Genomic DNA, 22,895 nt, shown 5'->3' with positions numbered 1-22,895 from the left:
ATAGAAGCAGGCCCACTGTTAATATTAGTTCATATTAATAACTCTCTGAGGAAAACGTGTCAGTTCTAAATTGTATTCATGTGACCTGCAAAGAACTCTGGTGATACATATTACCTCTGCTCTGTGGGTACTGCAGTAATGATGTACAACCAGGACGACCTGTTCAAAACAGTTGTTCAAAACAATAATGTTGGGTGTGTCCTGACAGTGCTGGGATTTACAGACATATTACCTGTATATTACCTGTTATTGCATCATTTGGCTCCTGTTCTCCCTCAAGACCCTGGCCCCCTCCACCCTGTGCCCCGACACCTGTCTCCTCTGAGCACCCGTCTGTGAGTGCCTTGAGACATGACAACTGTCTTTTGGACAAACCCGCTCTCACAACTCCACAGCTGTTCTGATGCATCAGAAACATGTTTGCTGATACAGACTGGTGTAGCTACAGCATACAACAAATGATTCTTATGTTCTGTTGACTAAAACATTGGTATTGGAAGTGTATGATGGTAAATGTTTATTCCCGCCTGTCTTTGCTCAGTTTTGTTTTTTATGGCAGAAGTCTTGCGGCATTAGCAGGTTGTGTGACCCAGAGGCTTAAGAGTATCATGCAGGGTGTTCCTGCTATGTGTTAGCCTGTTGGTTTTGTGTGATGGGAGCTATGTGACCTTTGTCCTGATGCAGTGTCATAAACAGCAGTGTTAGAATACAGCACCACTATTTTAAGCCCTATCGAGAGGCGACATAAAAGCTTGGGATGTCCCAGAGCCCAGCCCAGCCATCAGTTAGGATATAATAGGGCGAAAACTGTCTAGAACATACTTTAGGGTTTTAGTTTTGTTTTTTCAACATTTATTCATATGAAATACATTGTTATTGTATGGGAAGGGAGAAAAACACCAAAAACTAAATTGTGCATATGTTTCACACACTTTTGTTTACGTTAGAGTCAAGAAAGAGGACATTATCACAGCTTTGGATTGATTTCTGTTTGTTATTACTTTATAATTTTATTGACTATTACTTTTTTATTCATTTTGTCTGTATTAAGTATGAAGCATAACTTCAGATTTCTGCTTCTATTTTTATTATTCTAAAATGATATAAATAATACTACACTAAAATTGGTATCACTGAATGCATTACCAGTGATGGAAAGAATACTTTGAGACTGTATTTAGCTACAGAATACTGGATACCTGCTAAATAAATACAAATTGTGTGACAGTTATTCTAATTTGATCTATTTGGCATCCACGGCAGCAGTGATACAAGATACTGCTTTATATTTGCCTAGCGTGTTTGCCTGCTAGGTTCCATGCATGCCTCCTCCAGATGCATTGTGGGAAATGATGGCTGTACGTTATTTGCATGGGCTCAGATGGTCTAATGTCCTGCTGTCTAATAAATACATGTTGTGTTGGCGTACTCGTCTCAGGAGGAGGCGGTGGTAACTAATGTCTCACTGGGGTAATGATTTATGCCTTTTGTCCCTCCGTGGCTCCTGTAATGAGAGGCTTTATGGCTTCACAGCTGACCTCACCGTCCCCTTGCCCCCGTTACCCGCAGTCCATGCTCCAAACAACGGCTGCAAGATTAATCGCAAGCGAAATGGACGTAATTAGCAAATCACAAAGGCTACAATTATTTAAGTACCTCAATTTCCTCCACAAACAACCAAATATCTTGTTTTATTCTACAAAACGAAAAATGCCAGCTAGTTGTTTGAAAATACATGTGATTTTTGTATGAGTTTTCATTTAATATTTCAGTCTTTTTGTCAATTTTCTTAGACATGTTTAAAATGTGAACTTTAGGGCTGCACAATTTATCCGCTACCTACTTATCTCCATGGAGATGTTCTTGCTTTGCCTGGAATGTTCCATGGTGTGACAGATAGCATTTTTTCATTACATGTGTTTCTATTGCTTAAAAATACAATAATTCTTTCTGTGAATAGGGCCGCTTTTCCACAGATCTGAATTGTAAGGTAGCATGGTTGTAAGCAGGTGACAGACCCTCCACTAGAAATGTTACGCAGTGCACCTTTAACATATGAGTGAAAACTGAAACATGAACTCATAAAATAAGAAACCCATGAATTTCAGAATATGTTTGTAGAGCTCAAAGCTATAGGTACCACAACATTTACTTAATAATTACTCAAATTGCAATTTCCTGTATATGCAGTATATGGTGCAGTTTTACATTACGTATTCCACCGCACAAGCTAACAACTGCATTCAGTCTGAAGCACAGCCAAACCGTGGGATCCAGTGTTTGCTAAACCTGTCGGGAATAGCATTTATTTGTTTCGAGGGATGAAGAAGACTGACAAATGAACCCTCATGGGGACCGCCTCCTCCGCGCGCCGCTCTTTTGGACGGCCCTGGAGTCTTCATTATGACCAGAATAGACACCTTCTTTTTAGCACGTTAGCACATTTTCAAAACAAGCCGTGCACCTCCGGGACTCCTGGGTGCAGTCAGAGATTTGGGAATTGGGATTTTCCTTTCTCCCCATCTGCTGCGGTGAGGTTGCTTGCCGGCAGCAGTCTCTCTTGACCGGTAATAGCATTTGTGGAAGATTGACGTTTTGTAGATGTAGATTTTAGAGCAGTGTTTTGTTGTTCTTTCATAATCTTTGTTGTATTTAAAGGGGGCATATGTAAAATCTTGTATTATCACTTAAATTACCTTTTATGCATGTTATAACTGTATACTCTCATCATAAGCTTACTTAGTGTTGTATTTTGACTGAGTAATCTTTTATTGTCCTGCATTTGAGACTAATGCTCAGAAAATGTTTTCACCTACCCCCGTATATACACCCACTACTTTGTACTTCAGACTGTGGCTATACATGCGGGGCTAAAAAAATGTCACATAGCCTTTTTCTTAACAATAAACATGAATGAAAATTTGCTGACTGTTTGATTGTCATGGTGAAACAGAGCGGTTTCTATTTTCAGGCTGTTTTGGGATCAATATTCTCATTTACAATGATGTAAATGTAAAATAAGAATCTGTGTATGCTATAGTTTAATACTATACAGCTCCGTAAAAGCACAATATGTCTTTCTTAAGTGTTTTTCTGTTTCCAAGAGGTCTCTTTAAATCACTAGGAATATTTCAATGCCTGTTCCAGTAAGCTTTTTTACCGAGCAGCAGTCGATGGTTATTGTCTGTATTGATTGTAATCTCTTACCAGGAATCGCCTCTTCTGACCCTTAGCTCTAATATTATGTCAACTTCTGAAACCCTCTCATCGTTTTGATGTTAATGGACAAAGATTTTGGGTGTGCCTGTTACATCAGCTTTAGTGTTTGGTCTCAGATGTGCAGGCTTCTATCGCCCTCTCTCTGTCAGGTGAAGTACTGTGCTCCCAGTGATCAGAAGTCCCTGTAGTCCATAGAGAGTTAATTACACCTTATGTATGCGCTGTCATTCCCCCAGAGCCCGAGCCGCCAGAGCTGCTCTGCACTGTTCTCCAGGACAGTCCCAGTGGAGAGAAGCCCTGGACACAGCTTATTAGCTTTTGTTCTTGGTGCTTTCAACAGAGCACAAAGCGAATTACACCTTCTTTAGACATAATTCTACAGCCCTGGAGCCTCAAACAACCTGCTCTCCTGCTGAATCTGGCCCTTAGTGAAGAGATATATATATATAAGGTTCAGGTGTATTTCCAAGAATCAGCCTAGATACTTCCTGTGACAAACACCTTTGCTGTTGGCACTATAAAATGAAAGCTGTAACGGTGTAATAACAGTCGATACTGCTAGTGAAGGCATTTGTTTTTAATTCATTTTTATTAGATGCATTTAAACTTTGAAATGCCTCAAATGTTTTGTAATACAAGAGTAATGTAAGAGTAAATTCTGACAACTACTCATCTAAATATTATTTTTCTTGTTTTTCCAGTTCCTGATCTTGGCGTCCATGTGCTTTCCTCCAATGGCTGCCAGGAGCCAGTTGGCCTGGGTGTCCTTAAGGTGTCAGGCCTAGAGCGCAGTCAGGAGAGGAGTCAGGAGTGTGCGGCCCCCTGCTCCCCTCTGCACCCCCCACCCCCCCAGCCCCTGTCCACTGTGCAGCCCCTGTCCACTGTGCAGCCCCTATCTACTGTGCAGCCCCTGTCCCCACACCACAGGACCAGCAGCCCCGCCCACTCCAGGGCCTCCACCCTCCCCCCACGGACAGAGGCGCCCTCCAGGCCTCGGACGCCCGCCGCCCTGCCTCTCGCCGCGGGCCGAGAGCCCTCACCTCCTCCCCCTCCCCGAGCCCAGCACCTGCCCGAAACACTGTCCCACCCTCGACCTCCACCTACGCCCAGTGTGCACCCACAGACCCCGTCACCCGCTCTCCCTACACACCACCCACATCTGCAGCACCCTCAGAGACCCCCATCACGCTGCCACGCCCGACCGGTGTCTGCGTACAACGGCATCAGTCTCAACGGGCACAGGTACAGCTCCTGTTGTAAAAACATAATTCATAAGAGCTCAGAGAATGCACTGGGCACATCAGTGTAAAAGTCCCATCATTCAACTCTGAATACTGACCTGTCTAATCTGTGGTGTTGTCATCTGAACTTATGAACCCACCATCAGTATGTGCACATGGTTTATTTGAAGAGGTTTTAGATGTCATCCATGTATGTTGAGTATGACTATGAGTATTTTAGCGATCTCTCCTGGGCCCTATTCAAACAATCGTTACGGCTAGCTCTAAGATCCTGTGCAATGTTCAACCCACATGGTAATTCGCCATAAATATACAAAAGCATGACACAAAACTGTCCATAGCAACTTGACAAACCTGATTCTTTGAGCAGTAGTTGCATGCTGGGATGCACGCTGATTTTGTTGTGACAACACTCTGAAGGGGTAACGTGCTGATCTAAATATGATACGTGTTAGCAGTTAATATCCTATAGAAGTCAAATATGCCCTCTTTTACGGATACAAAACAAAGTCTCCCTTTAGAGCGTTTAACCATGGTAACCATTTAACCATTGCTCCTGAAATTCCCCTACCCCCTATACATCCCCACTGCTTTTTACTTGCACTATTCTTAAAATTTATATTACATCTTTTTTTTAATGGTGATTCACATAGAATTTTGTAGTGTTTCATAGCCGTTTTGGCTCAGATGGGGGAAAATGTTGTTTTAGATGAATATTGTTATTCAAAATATCCAAAAAATGAAATAATGATCAACATTTGTCATAAATTGTAATTATATAGGAGACAAAGACATGGATTTTGAGAGCGAGCTCATACCTTAGTTCGAGATTCTTCAGATTATAAAACAGAAATGGGCTCAGTAGTGGGCCAGATCTCGTCTTCCTGTGGGGTATCCTTCATAAATCTAAGACAGCGTAGTTTCTTGTGAACCCACTCAATCCCAACAACAGCTCTGGCTCATCCTCGCAGGACTTGGCTGTGTGCGCCAGTCTCTGTGCCAGGCTCCCTGTGCACCACCAGGCCTGGCACCTGCTGTGAATAATCATGGCGGGCCCAGGGAGAGGAGCACTGCTGAAAATGAGCTTTTAGGCTTTAGCAGAAGCTGCAGAGACTGGCCCAGGGGAAAACCCACACACAGTACAAAAGACTGTTAGCTTACACATGCACACTCGCCCGTCTCATCCTCTTTTGAGGCACATGTTCACTACCTGCTCTGGAGAAGTGTCTGAACACAATCTCCTCCAAGACGATGCAAATAAAGCGGCGCTGACAGGCTTAGCAGAAGGAGCATCCGAGGGTGGTGCAGTGTTGTGTTTTCACACATCAGGTTTGCCCCGGATTTGGTGAAGCTGAAAGAGGCAGGGAGGCATCGGTACACACACGGGGACAGTTGAAGTGTGAAAACACTGTGCAGGGAATAAGATTCTGCAGCAGATGGAGCTGAGAGGTGGAGGCACAAGTGTTAATTTTGACTCATCACGCTTGACTTAACCTGGCTCTTTGTTTCTTCTGTGTCTTTACAGCAGCAGCAGGAGCAGCACTCCAGGCTCCAAGTCCCACGGGCCCCCTACACCTTCCCTCCACCTCCCCCACCACCCCCCTCCGTCAGTGGGACCCTTTCCTCTGTCCTTATCGGCCAACCACAGCGCCCCCCACAGCTTCCCCCCCTCATTACAGCCCTCGCCACATCCGCATCACCCCAATATGTTCGCTCCTCCCGCTGCTCTGCCTCCTCCACCTCCGCTCACGTCTAGCACTCTGCCAGTACCTGCGCATCCTGCTGCTGGGAGTGCTTATTCAGGTATGACACTATTCTCACGTCACCACAGTGCCCCCCAGTGGTGATGCAAAGCACTTACAGCTCATCGCACCCCTGAGTATGAGATGGACACAGTTGGATTATTATTTAAAGTGACCAGGGTCATTCTTATGCTCAGTGCTGAGGGAGTGTGGACTGGGCTAAATCACTCAGATTCACAATTTAACTCATGTCCTTTGCCACGACCAGTAATAACCTCCAATAACTCTATAACTGAAGTAATTGGTGTTTTCTGTCTGTGAAGTTAAATGTCAAGGTTAGAATGAAGAGAGGAGGGAAAAGGGATGGCAGTGTTTACCTGTAATAACATCCTGTAGCCTGAAATCTATTTGCTCAACACCACACACACCTTACTAGATTTGATTTGAACGGTTACAATGAAATTTTTATGAAGAGAAACAGTCCACATCCATTTTCAGGCACTGCTTCTGACTGGAACTGACTTCATGTTAGTGGTTAACTGTGTTGGGAATACATCAATACACACTGTGGAGGCAGCTACTAAGCAAAGATAATTGTAATGATCATGGTCAGGATTTTACATTTTGATCTAAGGGCTAAATTCAAGGTGTTTGATAATGCATTTTTATTAGCAAAAATAAAAACAAAGATTAGTATGGTTGAGCATGGGCATTAGATAATGCACAAGTACAAGTCAAGTCAATTTAAAGAAAATTGCAGTAAAACATGCACCTACCGAATATTACAGTTACAACATGGCTGCTGGAACTGGATGTTTGTTACGACTGGTTAAACAGTGAAACTGCGAAAATACAACTTCCCTGGGTTTAGATTGAGGAAAATATATTTTTCAGAAAAGGAAAAATCAGGAAGTAGTATTTTGTTTCTGAAGTTATTACAACCATTTTCACTCATATTTATTCTCTCTCTCTCTTTCAGAACAAGACCTCTTGCGTCAGGAATTGAACACGCGTTTCCTGGCCTCTCAGAGCGCAGATCGCGGCGCCTCCTTGGGGCCGCCTCCATACCTGCGCACAGAGTTCCACCAGCATCAGCATCAGCACCAGCACCAGCACCAGCACACCCATCAGCACACGCACCAGCACACCTTCACCCCCTTCCCCCACGGCATCATGCCCACGCCGGCACCGCCCATGGTGCGTACCCCTGCCCCAAATGTGAGGATAAGTACAGAACAAGGAGTCCTGACTTTTACAGGGCTTTTAATAACTCCTGTGTGTGTTTGTGTGAGTGAATGTGTGCTGGGCTAGTTTTACACTGCCTTCTGACCGTTGTACTAGTTATTGATTTGTTCTAGCGATGATTAGTGGTCAGAAATAGTCGTCAAGAAAGTGTTTTGTTCCTTTTAAATAATGATTCTCAAGTAAAAACTAGAAATTCACAACCCTTAACCAATTTAAAGTTTAAGTTACACAATTGTGTGGTTGTGTAAATATATTTGTGGTGGGATATTTTAGACTTGTTCCAGAGGTAGTTAGTGGTCAGACATAGAAGAAAAGGAAGAGTATTGTTTCTTTTTACTTGAGTAGAAGAGAAGAACTAGAAATACAAATAATTGCTCAAGTCAAAGAAAGAAAAACATAATAATTTGGTGATTTTACTCAACAAAACACTGAGCAACATTGACTTGGACATTACTAAAGAAATTTTAAGTCAAAGTAAAAGCATTAAAAATTCTCATTTGAGGGTAAAAGTGGTTAAAACTGTATGTAGTGGTTATTACTTCCTCATGTAGGTTTAGAAATGTGATGTAGACACCTGCTAAAAAGTAAAATTCATAAAACTATTTTTGGTAATGTAACTAGGAAATACAGCTCCTTATCACTGCCCAACTCCTTTTATATCTGTGATGATCATCAGCATGCCACAAGGATGCATTTATTCCCCAACAAACTCTTTGTATGTTTGTCCTGGCATTCCCCTTGTCTCCTGACAGCAAAGACTGTTATTTTCTAAATTGCCAATAACTTGCCCTGAGCATGTCAGATTCAGCGCCAGCTCCCAAACCATAATACAGTTAATGCATTCTGAAATTTAACGACATCATTTGGTCCTGTTTGGGGTTTTCATTACTGCCAAATGACTTCGACCACAGCTACGCGTCAAGGGGAGACCAGAGGCTATGGGTGGTTCACACATGTAGATTTGTACTGACTGCTGTCCGGGTTTGTGGAGGGCTCACTTGGCTCTGATGATGGCTCAAAGGCAGCCACTGACAGCTAATGAGGCAATAAAGCGAGCCTTTTATAGCCGCGCTGTTTAGCCTTGACGAGGGAAACGTTCGCCTTGAGCCCCTCTGCAACAGTAAAAGAGCCAGACCAAATGAGACACAGGATGCACACTGGTTTTAAATGTCCTCTGATCACGGCCAGGGGAGGAGGGGAGGAGAGGAGGAGGGAGGGGGTCAGAGAGAGTGTGGATGTGATGTCTTATTCTTAGATTGCCAGCGTGTGTAAAGAATCATGTTTTATTCTTGTTTTTGTTTCTCCCACAGTTTGAAAAATACCCAACGAAAGTCGACCCATTCTACAGACACAGTGTGAGTTTTCCTACTTTGTACTAATTTCTAGCAGTTTCTTTCCGATACAATGTGCAGTCAAGTGTGTGTCCATTCTTGGCCAGTTGTGTGCATCATTTTCTGTTTTGGATATTTTGCTCACAGCCACAGAATGTTTGTTTAATTTCTCACTATTTGATTAATGGTCTGAAACTCTCCAATGGTTTATTTATTTGTCAAAGATTATTGCCTCTGGGTTTTACCAAAAGCAATTCTTTGCACACACTACTCAAAAGAATCTGGAGCTGTATTTTCTGTGTTTTCCAAGCAACTTCAGTCATTTCTGCATCATGCTGTACATACTAAATGTGTAACCAGTCTGCATGAGTTTTAAAACATAATAATTTTATTATACTTTTTAATTTTAAGTTGCACTGTGTAATTTTTCTGGTGGAGGCCTGTCATCTGCTTCTGTCCATGGAGATATTGCCTGGATTGTCTCACAGTATAGCAGGCAATACAGTTATTTATCTCTATGGAGACAGAAGGGCCAAGTTACATGTCAGACTTGTGGAGAGGTGAGCCCACTCATAGTAATAAAGTAAGTTTTTAGGCCAATAAAAACCCATGTTATAGAGTAAATGCAAGACGAAAACATTTATTGCCATACCGGGACATTTCAGACAAAACTATAACATCCCCATGAAGACAAGTAGAACCAGAACTTACACTGTGCACCTTTAATGTATCAAATTAAAAGTCTATGGATTTCAGAATGATGAAAAATGAGTACTGCTGCCATAGTTATTCACAATTTAAAATCAAATACCTTATCCTTTGAATGGTTTAAAGTCCTGAAACCCATAAATACAGATCCTCTCATGCTTTTAAATCCAAACATCATCAACATATATTCTGTTTTTCCGCAGCTCTTCCACTCGTACCCACCGGCCATGTCTGGTCTGCCCCCCGTCATTCCACCGACTGGGCCATTTGGTTCACTACAGGGTGCCTTTCAACCTAAGGTAAGGACACTTCACCAAAACCAAATACAACTCTATCAGATACTCTAAAAGATACTTGGTCTGATCTGTGTTTTGTTTTGACCTCCTCAGACCTCCAATCCACTGGATGTTTCCACCAGACCAGGAGCCGTCCCACACACGTTCCTACAGAAGGACCCCAGGGTAAGAGCAAGCCCACATGAACTCAGAGTTTTACTGCCAGACTTTAGAAAGTGAATAGTGTTACATAACATACTATCTATATGAAAACATAATACTTCTCTTGACTGTAGTGAGTAGATATACACACTATGCTATGCCCCAACAACTTCAACAAAAATACTAAGAAGTAAACTTAAAGAAAAAAAACACTGCATGAGAGTGTGTGTCCAAACTGTGTCTGTGTATTTTTTTGCAAATGAACTCAAACTATACCTATACTGTTTATAATGTTTCAAGAGTCAGATATACACACAAGCCTGACTCTTGTTTATTTTTTTTTCTAGTTAACAGATCCTTTTCGGCCCATTCTCAGGGTGAGTACTCTTGACTCATATCAAAACACAAATCAAATATATACTTCTATTTTTCACTCCATGTAATAAGAATAGACCATCATACAGATACAGATCAGCTTTAAGAGTGAGTTTACTTTGTTCTTACAGAAACCAGGGAAGTGGTGTGCGATGCATGTGCATACAGCCTGGCAGATCTACCATCACCAACAGAAAGTTAAGGTGAGCGCTCCTCGGACTCAACTCTGTCTATGTTTATTGTTAGTGTAGGACAGATACGCAGCTCAGCATTAGTGCAGTTAGTACCAGTGGTGGAAGAAGTACTACATTTTGTTACTTAAGTAAAAGTAAAGATACAAGAGCCAAAAATATGTAGTAATAATACCTGTTTAAAATGTGAGATTTTGAGAACTATTTAAAGCAGTGGCTCTCAAACTTCTCACACCAAAGAAAAAGTTTGGCTTTCCGAGTATCTCCAGATCTAAATTAGGTCAATAACAGGTCTAATCTAAGTCAAAAACAAGAAATTGACAAAAGGTTGATTAAATTAACTCTCAATTAGGCAATCCCACAAACTGAAGAGCTGTCCAAGTACCACTTGAAAAGAACTCATACCACAGTTTGAGAAAAAGTGATTTAAAGCAAAGAATTCTCAGATATTTGTTCCACAAAAGCAACTAGAATATATACTTCTTTTGTTATTTTTATTTACTATCTTTTTATATTTCTTTAAGACCCAGTCTTGAACGCAAACCCCCGGATGTCACCATGCTCTAAAATACCCTTCAGCATTCTCAAACCATAAAAACATACATAAGAAATACTCTACTAAGAAATACTCTACTCTACTTTTCAGTCCACTTTAAAAATGGAGTGGAGTTTAAAGTACAGATACCTGCTCTCAAATGTTGGGAAGTAAAAGTATCCACTGTAATTTACTCAAGAACAGTACTTTTACTTTTGTACTTAACTCTGTATCTTCCACCACTGGTTTAATCCTGGTTACAATAAGCCCTGTCATGTTTCAGTCCATCCTTTGTAGTGTACAGAATGAGAACACTGTTGTAACTAAAATGGTTTTACATGTGGATCTCTGTGCTCTCCCATTTTCTAGCAGCAGATGCAGGTTGACCCTCACAAGTTAGACTTTGGGCTCAAGCCGGACTTCCTGAGTCGACCCCCGGGCCCCAGTCTGTTTGGGGCCATTCATCATCCCAGTGACTTGGCACGACCAGCTACGCTCTTCTCTGCAGCAGGTGAGTTTGTGCTACAACAATGTCATGTACAAGGAGGAATCGCCAATGATAAAGTGATGTTCAAATAAAAGCGCAACTATTTTATCTATTGTAGTCTAAAATTTACAGCTTTAAACCATAGACTGTATAAAGAAGTAGCCTAAGGGAGAGTGACCAGTCAAATGAAGCTCACAAGGCTAGTAGTTATAGACAAAATTGGAGTCAGGACCATATTAGGAATTTATTTATTAATAAAACTGCTAAATAAAAATAGTAGGATCATATATGGGCATTTTAAGACAATAAAATAACTACATTAGAAAATAACTAGGCTCACTGCAGCAGTTACAGAGATACAAGTGACAATTTTTCAATGTAATATCAGCTGGAACCAGAGTTGATGGAGCCACAGTTACCGCCATGCTCACTTCCTATATGGAACAAAGAGGCCAGTGGGTTAGCTATGTCCTTTTATATATATAGTCTGCGCCCTAAACTGAACTTCTCAACAATCGAGACATTCTCTTCTGCTCCACAAGAGGGCACTATGGGAGTTCTACCCAGAGCAGGCGCTAGTTGTAAATTCAGCTATAAAGAGTTGGATAGAGTTCAAAAATACAAAATGCCTTTTCTTTCTTTAGTAAATTAAGCAGACAGATGACATGGTGACACAGATGATTATTGTGTTTCTTTATTCTCAGGTCCAACTCACCCGTCCGCTGGTCCATTTGGCCATCCACCCCACCATCCCGGGAACTTCCTCACTCCAGCCCCTCACTTAGGTAATAAATATTCATAAAAATAACCCTTTTTAAACAGACATTACATTTTTAAAATGTAAAAACTTGAATATTTTATGTTCACAGAGCCTTTTAGCCGACCTGCTTCCTTTGGGGGACTGGGCGCTCTCAGTTCCACAGCCTTCGGAGGACTAGGAAATCCAGCACTAAGTGAGTTTTATATTTACAGAAAACACATGTTTTAAGATCAAATGATATTTCAGAAGAGAAAAAAAATATGTTTTATGTTCTCAAAAGTATTGAAAAAGAAAAACTAATCGATTTTAAAACTAATATCAAAACTAGATACTCACATGAACAAGTATCGATATGAAAAGAGTCACATTGACAGGACAGAAATGCACCTTTCCTCAATATTTTAGAATGATCTTGAGCTGTATCAGAACAAGTATAAAAGCACATCGACTAGTGTACGCCCATGAACCTCTGTGGAGTCTACCTGGACCACTGACTGATTACACACATATAACACCATTTAATGATTTAATGTTGAACATCATATTCTGATGTCTAAAAAAGAGTGTTTTTCATAGAATCAGTATTGAGTATTGAGTCTATTCCTTAATATAAGTTTGAAATGTTAGTATCGTGACAACTCATATACATATTCTAAATGATCAAATTTGTAAAATACGCATTTAACTTGTGTTCTGTGATTTTCCGCGTGTTGAATCCCTAACAGCGGCCAACTCCGTGTTTGGCCATAAAGATGGCCCTAATTCCCAGACGCACTTCAGCAGCAGCAGTGGCAGCGGCCCCCAGGAGCCATGGAACCGGCTGCACCGAACCCCACCCTCCTTCCCCACCCCTCCCCCCTGGCTCAAACCCGGGGAGTCGGAGAGGAGCGCCTCAGTCAGCTCTCACGACCGTGACAGGGACACTGATAAGAGAGAGTCTGGGAGTAAAGATGACAAGGACAGGTACGAGCTCACTACTGCCTCCTATGGTGTAGACAGGTGTCAGCACCTCTCTGTACTCAGTCTTATGTTTTTATTATTTACAGGGACTCTGTAGAAAAGCGTCACTCCAGTCATCCTTCGCCTGTGTCTGTGACTCCACTCCCCTCTCTGGGCCACAGCCGACCTCCGGAGCACCCGAGGAACCCACCCCTCCCCTCCTCCGGAGACCCCCACAGAGATAAGGACAAGGCCAAAGAGAGAGAGCACTCGGACTCATGGAAAGAGCTGAGCCCAGAGGAGCACAAGCTCAAAGACAGCCAGCACAGTGACAAGGACAGTGTGATCCATGACAGCAGGACGTCTGAGGACAAAGGGTCCAGCCGGGGCTCCACGTCCCCCTACATCAGACAGAACAGTCTGGACAGGCCCAACGGTCTGCCAAGGGAGGTCCTGGACAAAAAGGACACGCCTTATGAACTCCAGAAGAAGAGCAGTGAGGTCAAAGTGAAAGAGGAGAGGAAAGAGGATCAGGAAGGAGCCACAGACAGGGCCCCCTCTACACCAAGCCTCCACCCCCCCTCCTCTATGCCCTTGCCCATGGCCATGCCCGGAGTGCACCCCATCAACAGCATCAGCAGTCTGGACAGAACTCGAGTAGTGGCTCCTTTTATGGGCATCAGTCCCATCCCCGGAGCGGAGCGCTTCCCTTACCCCGCCTTCCACTGGGACCCTATGAGGGATCCCTACAGGGGCCTTGACCTTCACAGACGGGACCCTCTGGCCAGAGAGCTCCTGCTCAGGAATGAGCCTCTGAGCCGTCTGGCCCCCCCGCGGCTCTATGAGGCCGAGCGCTCGTACCGCGATAGAGAACCACACGACTTTAACAGGGACCACCACCCGCTGGGGCTGGAGCACCGCAGGGAGGTGGACAGGGTCCCTCTGGACGAGCGAGAGCGACTCAACATGCTGAGGGAGGAGTATGAGCATGGGCGCCTGCCCCCATCCATGCACCACCCCGCCTTGGACCCCCACCTCCCCCATCCAGCCCCCGGCCTCATAGCCCCAGGACTCCACAGCATGCACTACTCCAGAGTGAGCCCGTCTGCCGCAGTGGCTGCGACTGCTCATCAGAATGGGATTTTGAACAAAGCTGCTGCTACAGCGTCTCTGAGTGCGCCCCCCCCCCTCATCCCCTCTCTGGGCCGCCCTGGCTCGCCCAGACGGACTACGCCTCTGACCGCGGACATACGGGACAGACCCACCCACAAAGACATCGAGGCACGGTGAGATCCTGTGCCTCAGACCCAGCACTTAGACTGTATGATAGCTGTGAATAACTTATGTGGGCGGCAGAGGCCCATGCACTCCAATGTTTTGTAAAGAGACAGTCTTCTGAAAACTCAATGATGTTTTCCTGGTTTTCCAGCTTTGTGTGTATTCTTTAATCTGATGAAGTTGGTCCACTTGGAATGTACAGTACTTTTAGCACTGACTGCAGTGTGTATATAGTGTACAGTTGCTGTTCTCTCTCTGTATGTTACAAATATGCAAAAGAATGTTTTGAAAGCTTTACTTTAAACACTTGTAAATAGAGGAGTCTGAGGTGCTGATTCAGAATGTGCTTTTTGCTAGACATTTTGAGTTCTATTGGTTGATGCAGCTTATTAATATTGAGACACTAAAATCCCATAACCAACTATGCAAAAAGAAAAAATCTTGGCTCCCTTTCTGAAAGCTGCTGTGTTCTCCCCACAACACAGACGTACAACATTGTGGTTTGAGAAGCTCACAGGTCTGCAGGATTTGGCATTGGTTTGTTGGGACTTAAGATCAAAACATTTTTTTTCCAAATAGTGGTGACAATCTTTGAGACACAGTGTAAAACATTCACAATATCCAGTATCTGGCAGCACAAATCTCAACTATTCTTTCCCTCATTTGGTCTTGTTTTGGGGAGAGCACAGCAGTGTATTCCCCATCCCAGTGAAGTAAGTGGAAGGTACAATTTGGTCAGTGATTTCAAGTGCTTCCCTATATTAATGTATGTTCAAAAACAAAAACACAAAAAGGACAGTTGTTTGTCAGGAGCAGAAATCTATTTTAGTAGCCCACTGAAAGTTTAGTTGTGCGCTTCAAACTCTGTGATATACCATGTCGTGCAGTGTTTTTTATCCCACTTACAGACGTCCCCCCGGAGCCATAGTGATTAGTTAATGCGTATTGCAAAAAGATTGTTAAATAAGAACTTTTTGCTGTTTACTATGTACAGAAAAAAGAAAGTCTTTCTAGACCGTGTACAAAAATGAGAAAAAATGAAGCGACTGAATCTTCAGCATGCTCCTCATTTAAACTTGTGTTCTGTAAATTGTGCCATGTTATTAAAAAATGTGTACTGACTTTGTCTCTTGGGTTATTTTTTAAAGCAGAAGTATTTTCTTAAAAAGCAGTGTCATGTAGTAATACAGAAAGCGCTCCACTGTGTTTTTAAACTCCATACACCTTCACTTAAATCAACTGGATAATTTCAGCCCTGGAATTGCCAATCTTTACAGTACTAAAGGTACAAGGTGTAGCTGTTAACTCTAAAACTACCTCTTCATGACATCACAAGGTGGAACAGAGCATTTGAGCTTTGGCGATGCAGACAGACTAATAATATAGGATTACTCAAGTAAAACAATACTACTAATAATAATACTTGAATAAAATAAAACTCAGCTCTATGTAATATTCATAAAGCTTGCAAGAGTCAATTTCATGTAATATAGGCTCCTTAACTTTCAATTACCTTTTACTTGGGTGGCAATTGTACCACATTTCACTGATACTTCAAAGTATTATTGACACATTTGAGAAAATTTACCAGATCTACAAAAATGTGCCAAACATATCACTGGATAGGCTATGAGCAATTTGGTACATTTCACAAAATGAAGTTATAGCAGCACAACTATACTGTACTGCTTATTTAGAGAGCAAATATATACGTGGGATTCCGTCGTTGTATTGACTGTTTTTGTATTATTCAGTTGTATTTAGAAACAAGATGCATCGTGCATATTGTCAGTAGTATTGCAACGTTTCACCCATGTATTTATTTATTTTGGCTCAAGTTTTATTAGTCTACTATTAAAGTACAACCCACCCTCTGCGTAACCTTGACGGGAACAGCGCGCAATAACTGAGCAAGAAATGGGAGTAACTGTTAAATCATTCTCCATCATAAACTCCCAGGGTTCGGTTCAATAATGATTCTTTAAAAATCTGCAGCCATCACCCGTGAATCACACCGTGGACCGATGCATTCATCACGGACGCAGCGGATATTGTCATTTCCATTAAACTGAATAAGCGCTGCATCGGTGCGTGTTTGTGACTGATGTCCAAAGCAGAAAGATTCAGGTCACGCATCAATCAGCTGTTGGCATCTTATCAGTCTGTGGGGAACGTGCTTTAACGACGCTTCTCTGGTCCAAGGTAAAGAGCAGGTGTTGCAGGTCAGAGTTTTAACCAGCAGAGGGCGGCACACAAGTAAAAAGACAACTATTTGCCAATCCAGGAGTAGTAAGAGGTGAAAAGACAAAAGTTCTTTATCAAGAGAAGCGCAAAACGTGTTTAAAACATACTTGCTACTAATAGTACACTAGATTTTCACATACTAATTGTTTGACCTTGAAAGGTTGAGGTATACATCATTAAAGGTACATTATGTGACTTTTCTGATGCAGGATCCACCACCTGCTTTTCCTCTTCCTCCTTGTAGATGCTGTTGCTTGGTCTGGAATGTTCCCAATATGGCATTAAACTTTCATATCTCCAAGGAGACAAGTAGGTGACACCACAAGGCCAAGTTATAGATCAGGGACAGCCACACTCACAGTAGGAAAGCATGATTTTCTGTGTATTTTTGAAGAAAATGAAATACAGCAAAACATCCCAGTCAAAGAAATATTGTTATATAGAGTATCTTTAAAGAAACCATGGTGAGAAACGTGTTTTTGACTGCCACAAGTTAGCCTTTCTTATTATTAACCAAATGCATCCATACAGTTTCTTTGACATTTCCTTATTAGAATACCCTGACACATATTTTTGAAAACAGCCATCTGCAAAATAACTGGGAAGTTTCAGCGGCTGTGTATGTTTTCAGTCAAATATAATAACAACTAAAATGAGAATGTTTGAATGAAGTTATTTTGCCAGCCTTGCACAGAGATTAATGTGCACTGACAGTATAAAGTCTGATGGATGGTGCTTTAAAATCCACTAAATGTCAAGTACTTCATCAAACTGCACTAACAATTCACTGAAGAGAGAGTGAGGAAAGTGTAAAAAAGCTGAAGAAGAAATTATCATTTGAGTTGAGAGGAATAAGAACTAAGTTAGTTTCTGTTGCCTGCTGGTGAGAAATGACAGACTGAGCTGGGTGCTGTGAAGCAGGAGCTCAGAATTTGTGACATATTTTGTGACATAAGTTTGAGCAGCTGACCAGGACAGACTGAGCTGGATCTTGGTAACAAAACTTAGCCTTTTTTCTTGAGTAAAACACATTTCTGGCATGTGTCTTGAAGGTAAGGTAATACAGTTACTTAATTATAGGCTACTAACTTGATTCATAATTTGAAGATATTGTATACGTTTGTTTTAGTTTTTTTCATAATGTTTTGATAATTTGGAAATACTTAAATTTTATATATTATAATAGTATAGTATAGTATAGTATATAAGTAGATTATAGTATAATAACTAGTAACTGCATGTAAAACTGAAAAAACTGGAAAAAAAAAAAACAAAAAAAAACAAAACAGTTCAGTTGGTTTCTCACACTTGTGTGGCCATATCGACTTGTAAAAGCCTGATCCTTTCAGATCTCAGAAGTTAAGCCGGGCTGGGCCTGGTTAGTACTTGGATGGGAGACCACGGGGAATGTCAGGTGCCACAGTGGTACGCCGGTTGCAAAAAACTGTAATTGTGTCCTTAGGCAAGACACTTGACCTGCATTGCCTAAGAAAGTGGTGTGTGAGTGATGGTGGTGGTCAGAGGGACCGATGGCACCGATTGGCAGCTGTGCTTCAGTCAGTCTGCCCCAGGGAAGCTGTGGCTACAACAGTGGCTTACCACCACCTATGTGTCTGAATGATGCTCTGTAAAGTGTCTTTGTGATATATGTCTGTGAAAAGCACTATATAAATAATAATAATAATAATAATAGTAATAGTAATTAAAAAAAAACTACTTACTTACACTAGTCATTTTTGTATGAAATACTTTCATTGTTTTGTAATAATTCTTCAAGAAACTTTTTTTTTACTTTGACTTGAAAAGGCCTAAAATATTGACATAGTTTATATACATCTCAATAACATCCACATGAACACAAGCAGGTGGTGCCTCTACCAAAAAAATAATAAAATAAAATAAAATAAAAAATTGCACCTTTAAAATAATATAGTTTTTCAGATCCTTTTGCTTATATAGTCATGGCCAATTCTTTTGAAAGGTAGTGCTTAAAATTAATTTAAGTGCAACTATTTTATATAGAAACCTACAGTAGCCAGCGATTTATAGGCCTAGAGCTTTATAGATTTGGCAATTATGCAAGATTTATTTTCATGTCAGTAACAGAAGAATATTTTTTACTCTTTGTTATTATATTATGTTGTGATGTGTCAGCTACTGTGTCCAAATAATTTCCGTTGTGGTTCAATAATTTTCTCTATGAAGTCAACATACAACTCCTGAACACAACACAAGGTGGCGCCAGGGCTCGTGTTTCGGCACACAAAGCGCGCGATCACAGGAGACGGGCTGTACGCGGTGCGCATCTCTCCTGCTCCTGAACTAGTTTGACAGGTCTGCTTCCCGTGACCAGCTGTGCGTGGCATTTGTTCTCTTTGTCATTTTAGCACGCAGACAAACGGGACCGACCGCATGACGCTCCTGGACCGACCTGTTCCGTGTTTGAGCGCTGGGAAAAAGAGCAAATACACGCGGTCCTCGTGCATCCGCGGTGTCTTTTGTACTGTCTGACATTGTCTCATAAACACTGGGTCACCTCCCGCACCCCGGAAGATCACATGGCGAGAGCAAACAGGAGCAAACAGGCGCATGACGCATCTGTGGCACGGTAAACAAAAACCTGTCTCAAATACAAATGTTTGAAGTGAGGGCGCGAGGAAGGAGAGGTGGATGTTTTATTGATCCACCTGTTGGATGAAGGATTAGGCTATTATTTTTTCACAAGTTTAATCACAACATCCGAGAAATAAACGGAAATATAGCCCACTAACTCCTAACCTTAAAGATGCACTGTTTAACTTCTTTGGAGGGGTCTGCCATGGAGAGATTTGCCTTGAGTATTCCACAGTATGGCATTAAAAACGATCTACGCTTGTAAAAGAACAAATGCAGCATGTGAATGCATTAGATCTAGGGGATTTATTATTATTATTATTATTTATATGTTAAATCATCTCGTTGGTTAAACTATCTTCAAAAACATGCATTCCTTCTATGAGTGAGCTTGCCTCTCCACAGATCTGAGCTGTCTACCTAGTACTGCCACCTGCCTACTCTCATCTGTGGAATCTTTCAGACATAGCTGTAACATTTTCATTTAGAAAACACGGCGGATCCTTCACCAGAAAAGGTTGCATAGTGCAGTGTTTCCCAAACCTTTTTTTCTGGGGACTAATATTTTAAAAGTCACAAACCTTCACGTCCCAAGTCAATAGACATTATTCACATATCACAAAATAAAGGTGGATTTGACCATTATTGAACTTTAATGAGGATATTTTATTGTTGACTGAGTGATCGTGTCTCTCTGAACAATAAGTATTACTCAAGTTTTAAACAGTGAAACAGCAATAAAAGGATCCATAAGTCAAATATTTGGACATTAAATGTAGCTCATTTCTTTTTCTTTTCAACATTCAATTGAACCAGCAATACTGGAACTAAATAGTCAATAAAATAATCACAAAAAGAATAGAAATGATTCAAAACATGTCTTAACATTTCAACATTTCTAATGAGATAGTTGGGTTGCGTTTTTCTAGCGTGTTCCAGTCCAGGTGCAGGAGGAGAGCGCAGCAACAGAGGCGCAACATTCAGTTTGTTTCTGTACTTTGTCTTCATTTTTGTGAGCACAGAAAATCCCAATTCACACATACATGTAATAGTCAAAGGAATAAGCAAAAAAGTATTACTGAGGACAAGATATTCTGATGAAATGCTGATCCAGAATGACGATAAAGTCAAAGTTCCATGTGTACAAATGTATATTGCAGACCTACATGCATCTTTAAGTTCAGGAGGTGTTAAGCTTAAAGATACAGTATGTAACCTTCTCACCTTTAAGATTCCATAAAAATAGAAAAGTGAAAACCAAACTTCAGAACAATTGAGATAGACATTTTACTGTGGAATATTATAGCCAAAGGAACGACATTTCCATGGAAACAAGCAGGAGGAGGCCGTGCTAGAGTCAGGTTTGAGGAGATATAAACCCGCTCACAGTAGGCAGTCATGTTTTTAAGTGCACTGAACCCAACCGAACTGAAAAATGCTTTTATTTTAGTCTATTTTTGGCCTAACTGTGGCTTTAAAATTAGTCCATGTTTTGCCATTTCAATGTGCAGAAGCCAGTCATTCAAATCTGTTTTCATACCTCAATAAATACCACGATACACCACCCCCACTTTCTTATTACACACATTTTTGCAGTGGAAATAAATAATTATGGCGGATTGTTTAGTCTTTTCTCTCCAGAGCACATTTTTTAATCTCATCCAAACAAGCGTGCACTGGCGCTCCCAAAATACTCCACACTTTGAATGGATGAGGCTTCCCATTCACAGCGGGAACGTGTCTCCTGAGAAAAGAGCTCCAAACGCAGGCCTAGCACTGCTGTTGTCACTTTTTAAGGATTAAGTTGATGCGTTGGCCTTGGAATTTACAGTTCTGCAGTTATTTGAATCGCATGTATCAAGTGATGGGGGAGGTCTTTACAATTTCAAGAGGAGAAGATAAAAACATAACTAAATCTGGTTTCAGAATAAGAACTAGCATAATTTTACCCAGTGGACACAGCTATGCTTAGAAGCTTGTGAAAAATAACTTAACGTGCTTACAGTGGATATGAAACGATGTTCTAAAAATAGAAAAGAGATGGTGAAATGGTTCAGCTGGAGTTAATACTTGTATTTAAAAGGTGCATATTACACTATTTTCTCATCTGTTATAATGTTGTTTCCTCATCACAAACAGACCTGGAGTTGTGTTTTGCTTCATTCACACATTTTTAAAACACAAACTCTGCATATTCAGGCAGAATTTTTCTCTCAAACAGAAAATACGTTCACTTTGTAATGTCATACAGTAATACATGAAGTGCTCTACTGTGTTTTTAAACTCCATACGAAAGGGAAAAGGAGCTGTTGACTTGTAAACTATCGCTCCATGACATCACAAGTTGGAACAGAGCTTTATGAGTTTTGGAGATGTACACAGACTAATAATAAAGGTTTACTCAAACATGGGTGAATGAAACAAAACAAGACTCCGGGTATGTTTTTGATGAGGTAACAACTTTATAACATGACTTAAATCTCACAAGAGTCAATTTTGTGCAATATGTGACCTTTTAAATTTAAACCACAAATCTTGCCTATAGTTTTCCCTAGTTTAGCCATTCTGGTGAAGTCAGTCATTTTACTTCCTGGTTGGACACGGGCTGTAGATGTGACATGAGGTCATTCCACAACTGCTACCTAGCAACCATAATGCTGAGGGACAAAACTTCTTTAATTTATGCAATAGAAAAAACAGTGAGAGATACAAGACTGCATTCATACCATAGTCCCTACAACTGTACAACAACTCACCTTTATGTAACAGATAATACTCCCTACAACTGTACAACAACTCACCTTTATGTAACAGATAATACTCCCTACAACTGTACAACAACTCACCTTTATGTAAAGATAATACTCCCTACAACTGTACAACAACTCACCTTTATGTAACAGATAATACTCCCTACAACTGTACAACAACTCACCTTTATGTAACAGGTAATACTCCCTACAACTGTACAACAACTCACCTTTATGTAACAGATAATACTCCCTACAACTGTACAACAACTCACCTTTATGTAACAGATAATACTCCCTACAACTGTACAACAACTCACCTTTATGTAACAGATAATACTCCCTACAACTGTACAACAACTCACCTTTATGTAACAGATAATACTCCCTACAACTGTACAACAACTCACCTTTATGTAACAGATAATACTCCCTACAACTGTACAACAACTCACCTTTATGTAACAGATAATACTCCTACAACTGTACAACAACTCACCTTTATGTAACAGTAATACTCCCTACAACTGTACAACAACTCACCTTTATGTAACAGGTAATACTCCCTACAACTGTACAACAACTCACCTTTATGTAAGAGTTAATACTCCCTACAACTGTACAACAACTCACCTTTATGTAAGAGTTAATACTCCCTACAACTGTACAACAACTCACCTTTATGTAACTCCCTACAACTGTACAACAACTCACCTTATGTAACAGGTAATACTCCCTACAACTGTACAACAACTCACCTTTATGTAACAGAATACTCCCTACAACTGTACAACAACTCA

General features: G+C 41.1%; 1 protein-coding gene and 1 pseudogene across 2 annotated transcripts; both read left to right on the top strand.

The window, feature by feature from the left end:
- The first annotated feature begins 6,122 nt into the window (after positions 1-6,122).
- On the top strand, positions 6,123-15,578 carry auts2a (activator of transcription and developmental regulator AUTS2 a). Of its 2 annotated transcripts, none has more exons than XM_055148399.1 (12): positions 6,123-6,263; positions 7,182-7,399; positions 8,758-8,802; positions 9,690-9,785; positions 9,876-9,947; positions 10,271-10,300; positions 10,430-10,501; positions 11,394-11,535; positions 12,216-12,296; positions 12,381-12,464; positions 12,997-13,234; positions 13,318-15,578. In XM_055148399.1, the coding sequence occupies exons 1-12, from the start codon at positions 6,167-6,169 to the stop codon at positions 14,498-14,500; spliced, it is 2,358 nt and encodes a 785-aa protein (XP_055004374.1). In that variant the 5' UTR covers positions 6,123-6,166; the 3' UTR covers positions 14,501-15,578. The 2 variants fall into 2 exon arrangements, with proteins under 2 accessions (XP_055004374.1, XP_055004373.1); XM_055148398.1 differs by having other exon boundaries at positions 7,182-7,420; positions 11,397-11,535.
- A 2,462-nt stretch (positions 15,579-18,040) lies between these two features.
- Positions 18,041-18,158, top strand: LOC129407556 (5S ribosomal RNA; annotated as a pseudogene).
- The last annotated feature ends 4,737 nt before the right edge of the window (positions 18,159-22,895 follow it).

This window comes from Boleophthalmus pectinirostris, unplaced genomic scaffold, assembly GCF_026225935.1.
Source record: "Boleophthalmus pectinirostris isolate CB_2022bp ecotype Guang Dong unplaced genomic scaffold, ASM2622593v1 HiC_scaffold_12, whole genome shotgun sequence".
In the NCBI taxonomy this organism is placed as follows: domain Eukaryota; kingdom Metazoa; phylum Chordata; class Actinopteri; order Gobiiformes; family Gobiidae; genus Boleophthalmus; species Boleophthalmus pectinirostris.
Note: the sequence above shows the minus strand (reverse complement) of the source record. Positions and strands in the feature narration are given on the sequence as shown.

Coding starts and splice junctions, on each gene's coding strand:
- auts2a (XM_055148398.1), top strand. CDS start 6,167: ATGTTCGCTCCTCCCGCTGCTCTGCCTCCTCCACCTCCGCTCACGTCT. Junction 6,264..7,181: donor TGCTGGGAGTGCTTATTCAG/GTATGACACTAT, acceptor TCTCTCTTTCAG/AACAAGACCTCTTGCGTCAG. Junction 13,235..13,317: donor AGTAAAGATGACAAGGACAG/GTACGAGCTCAC, acceptor TATTATTTACAG/GGACTCTGTAGAAAAGCGTC.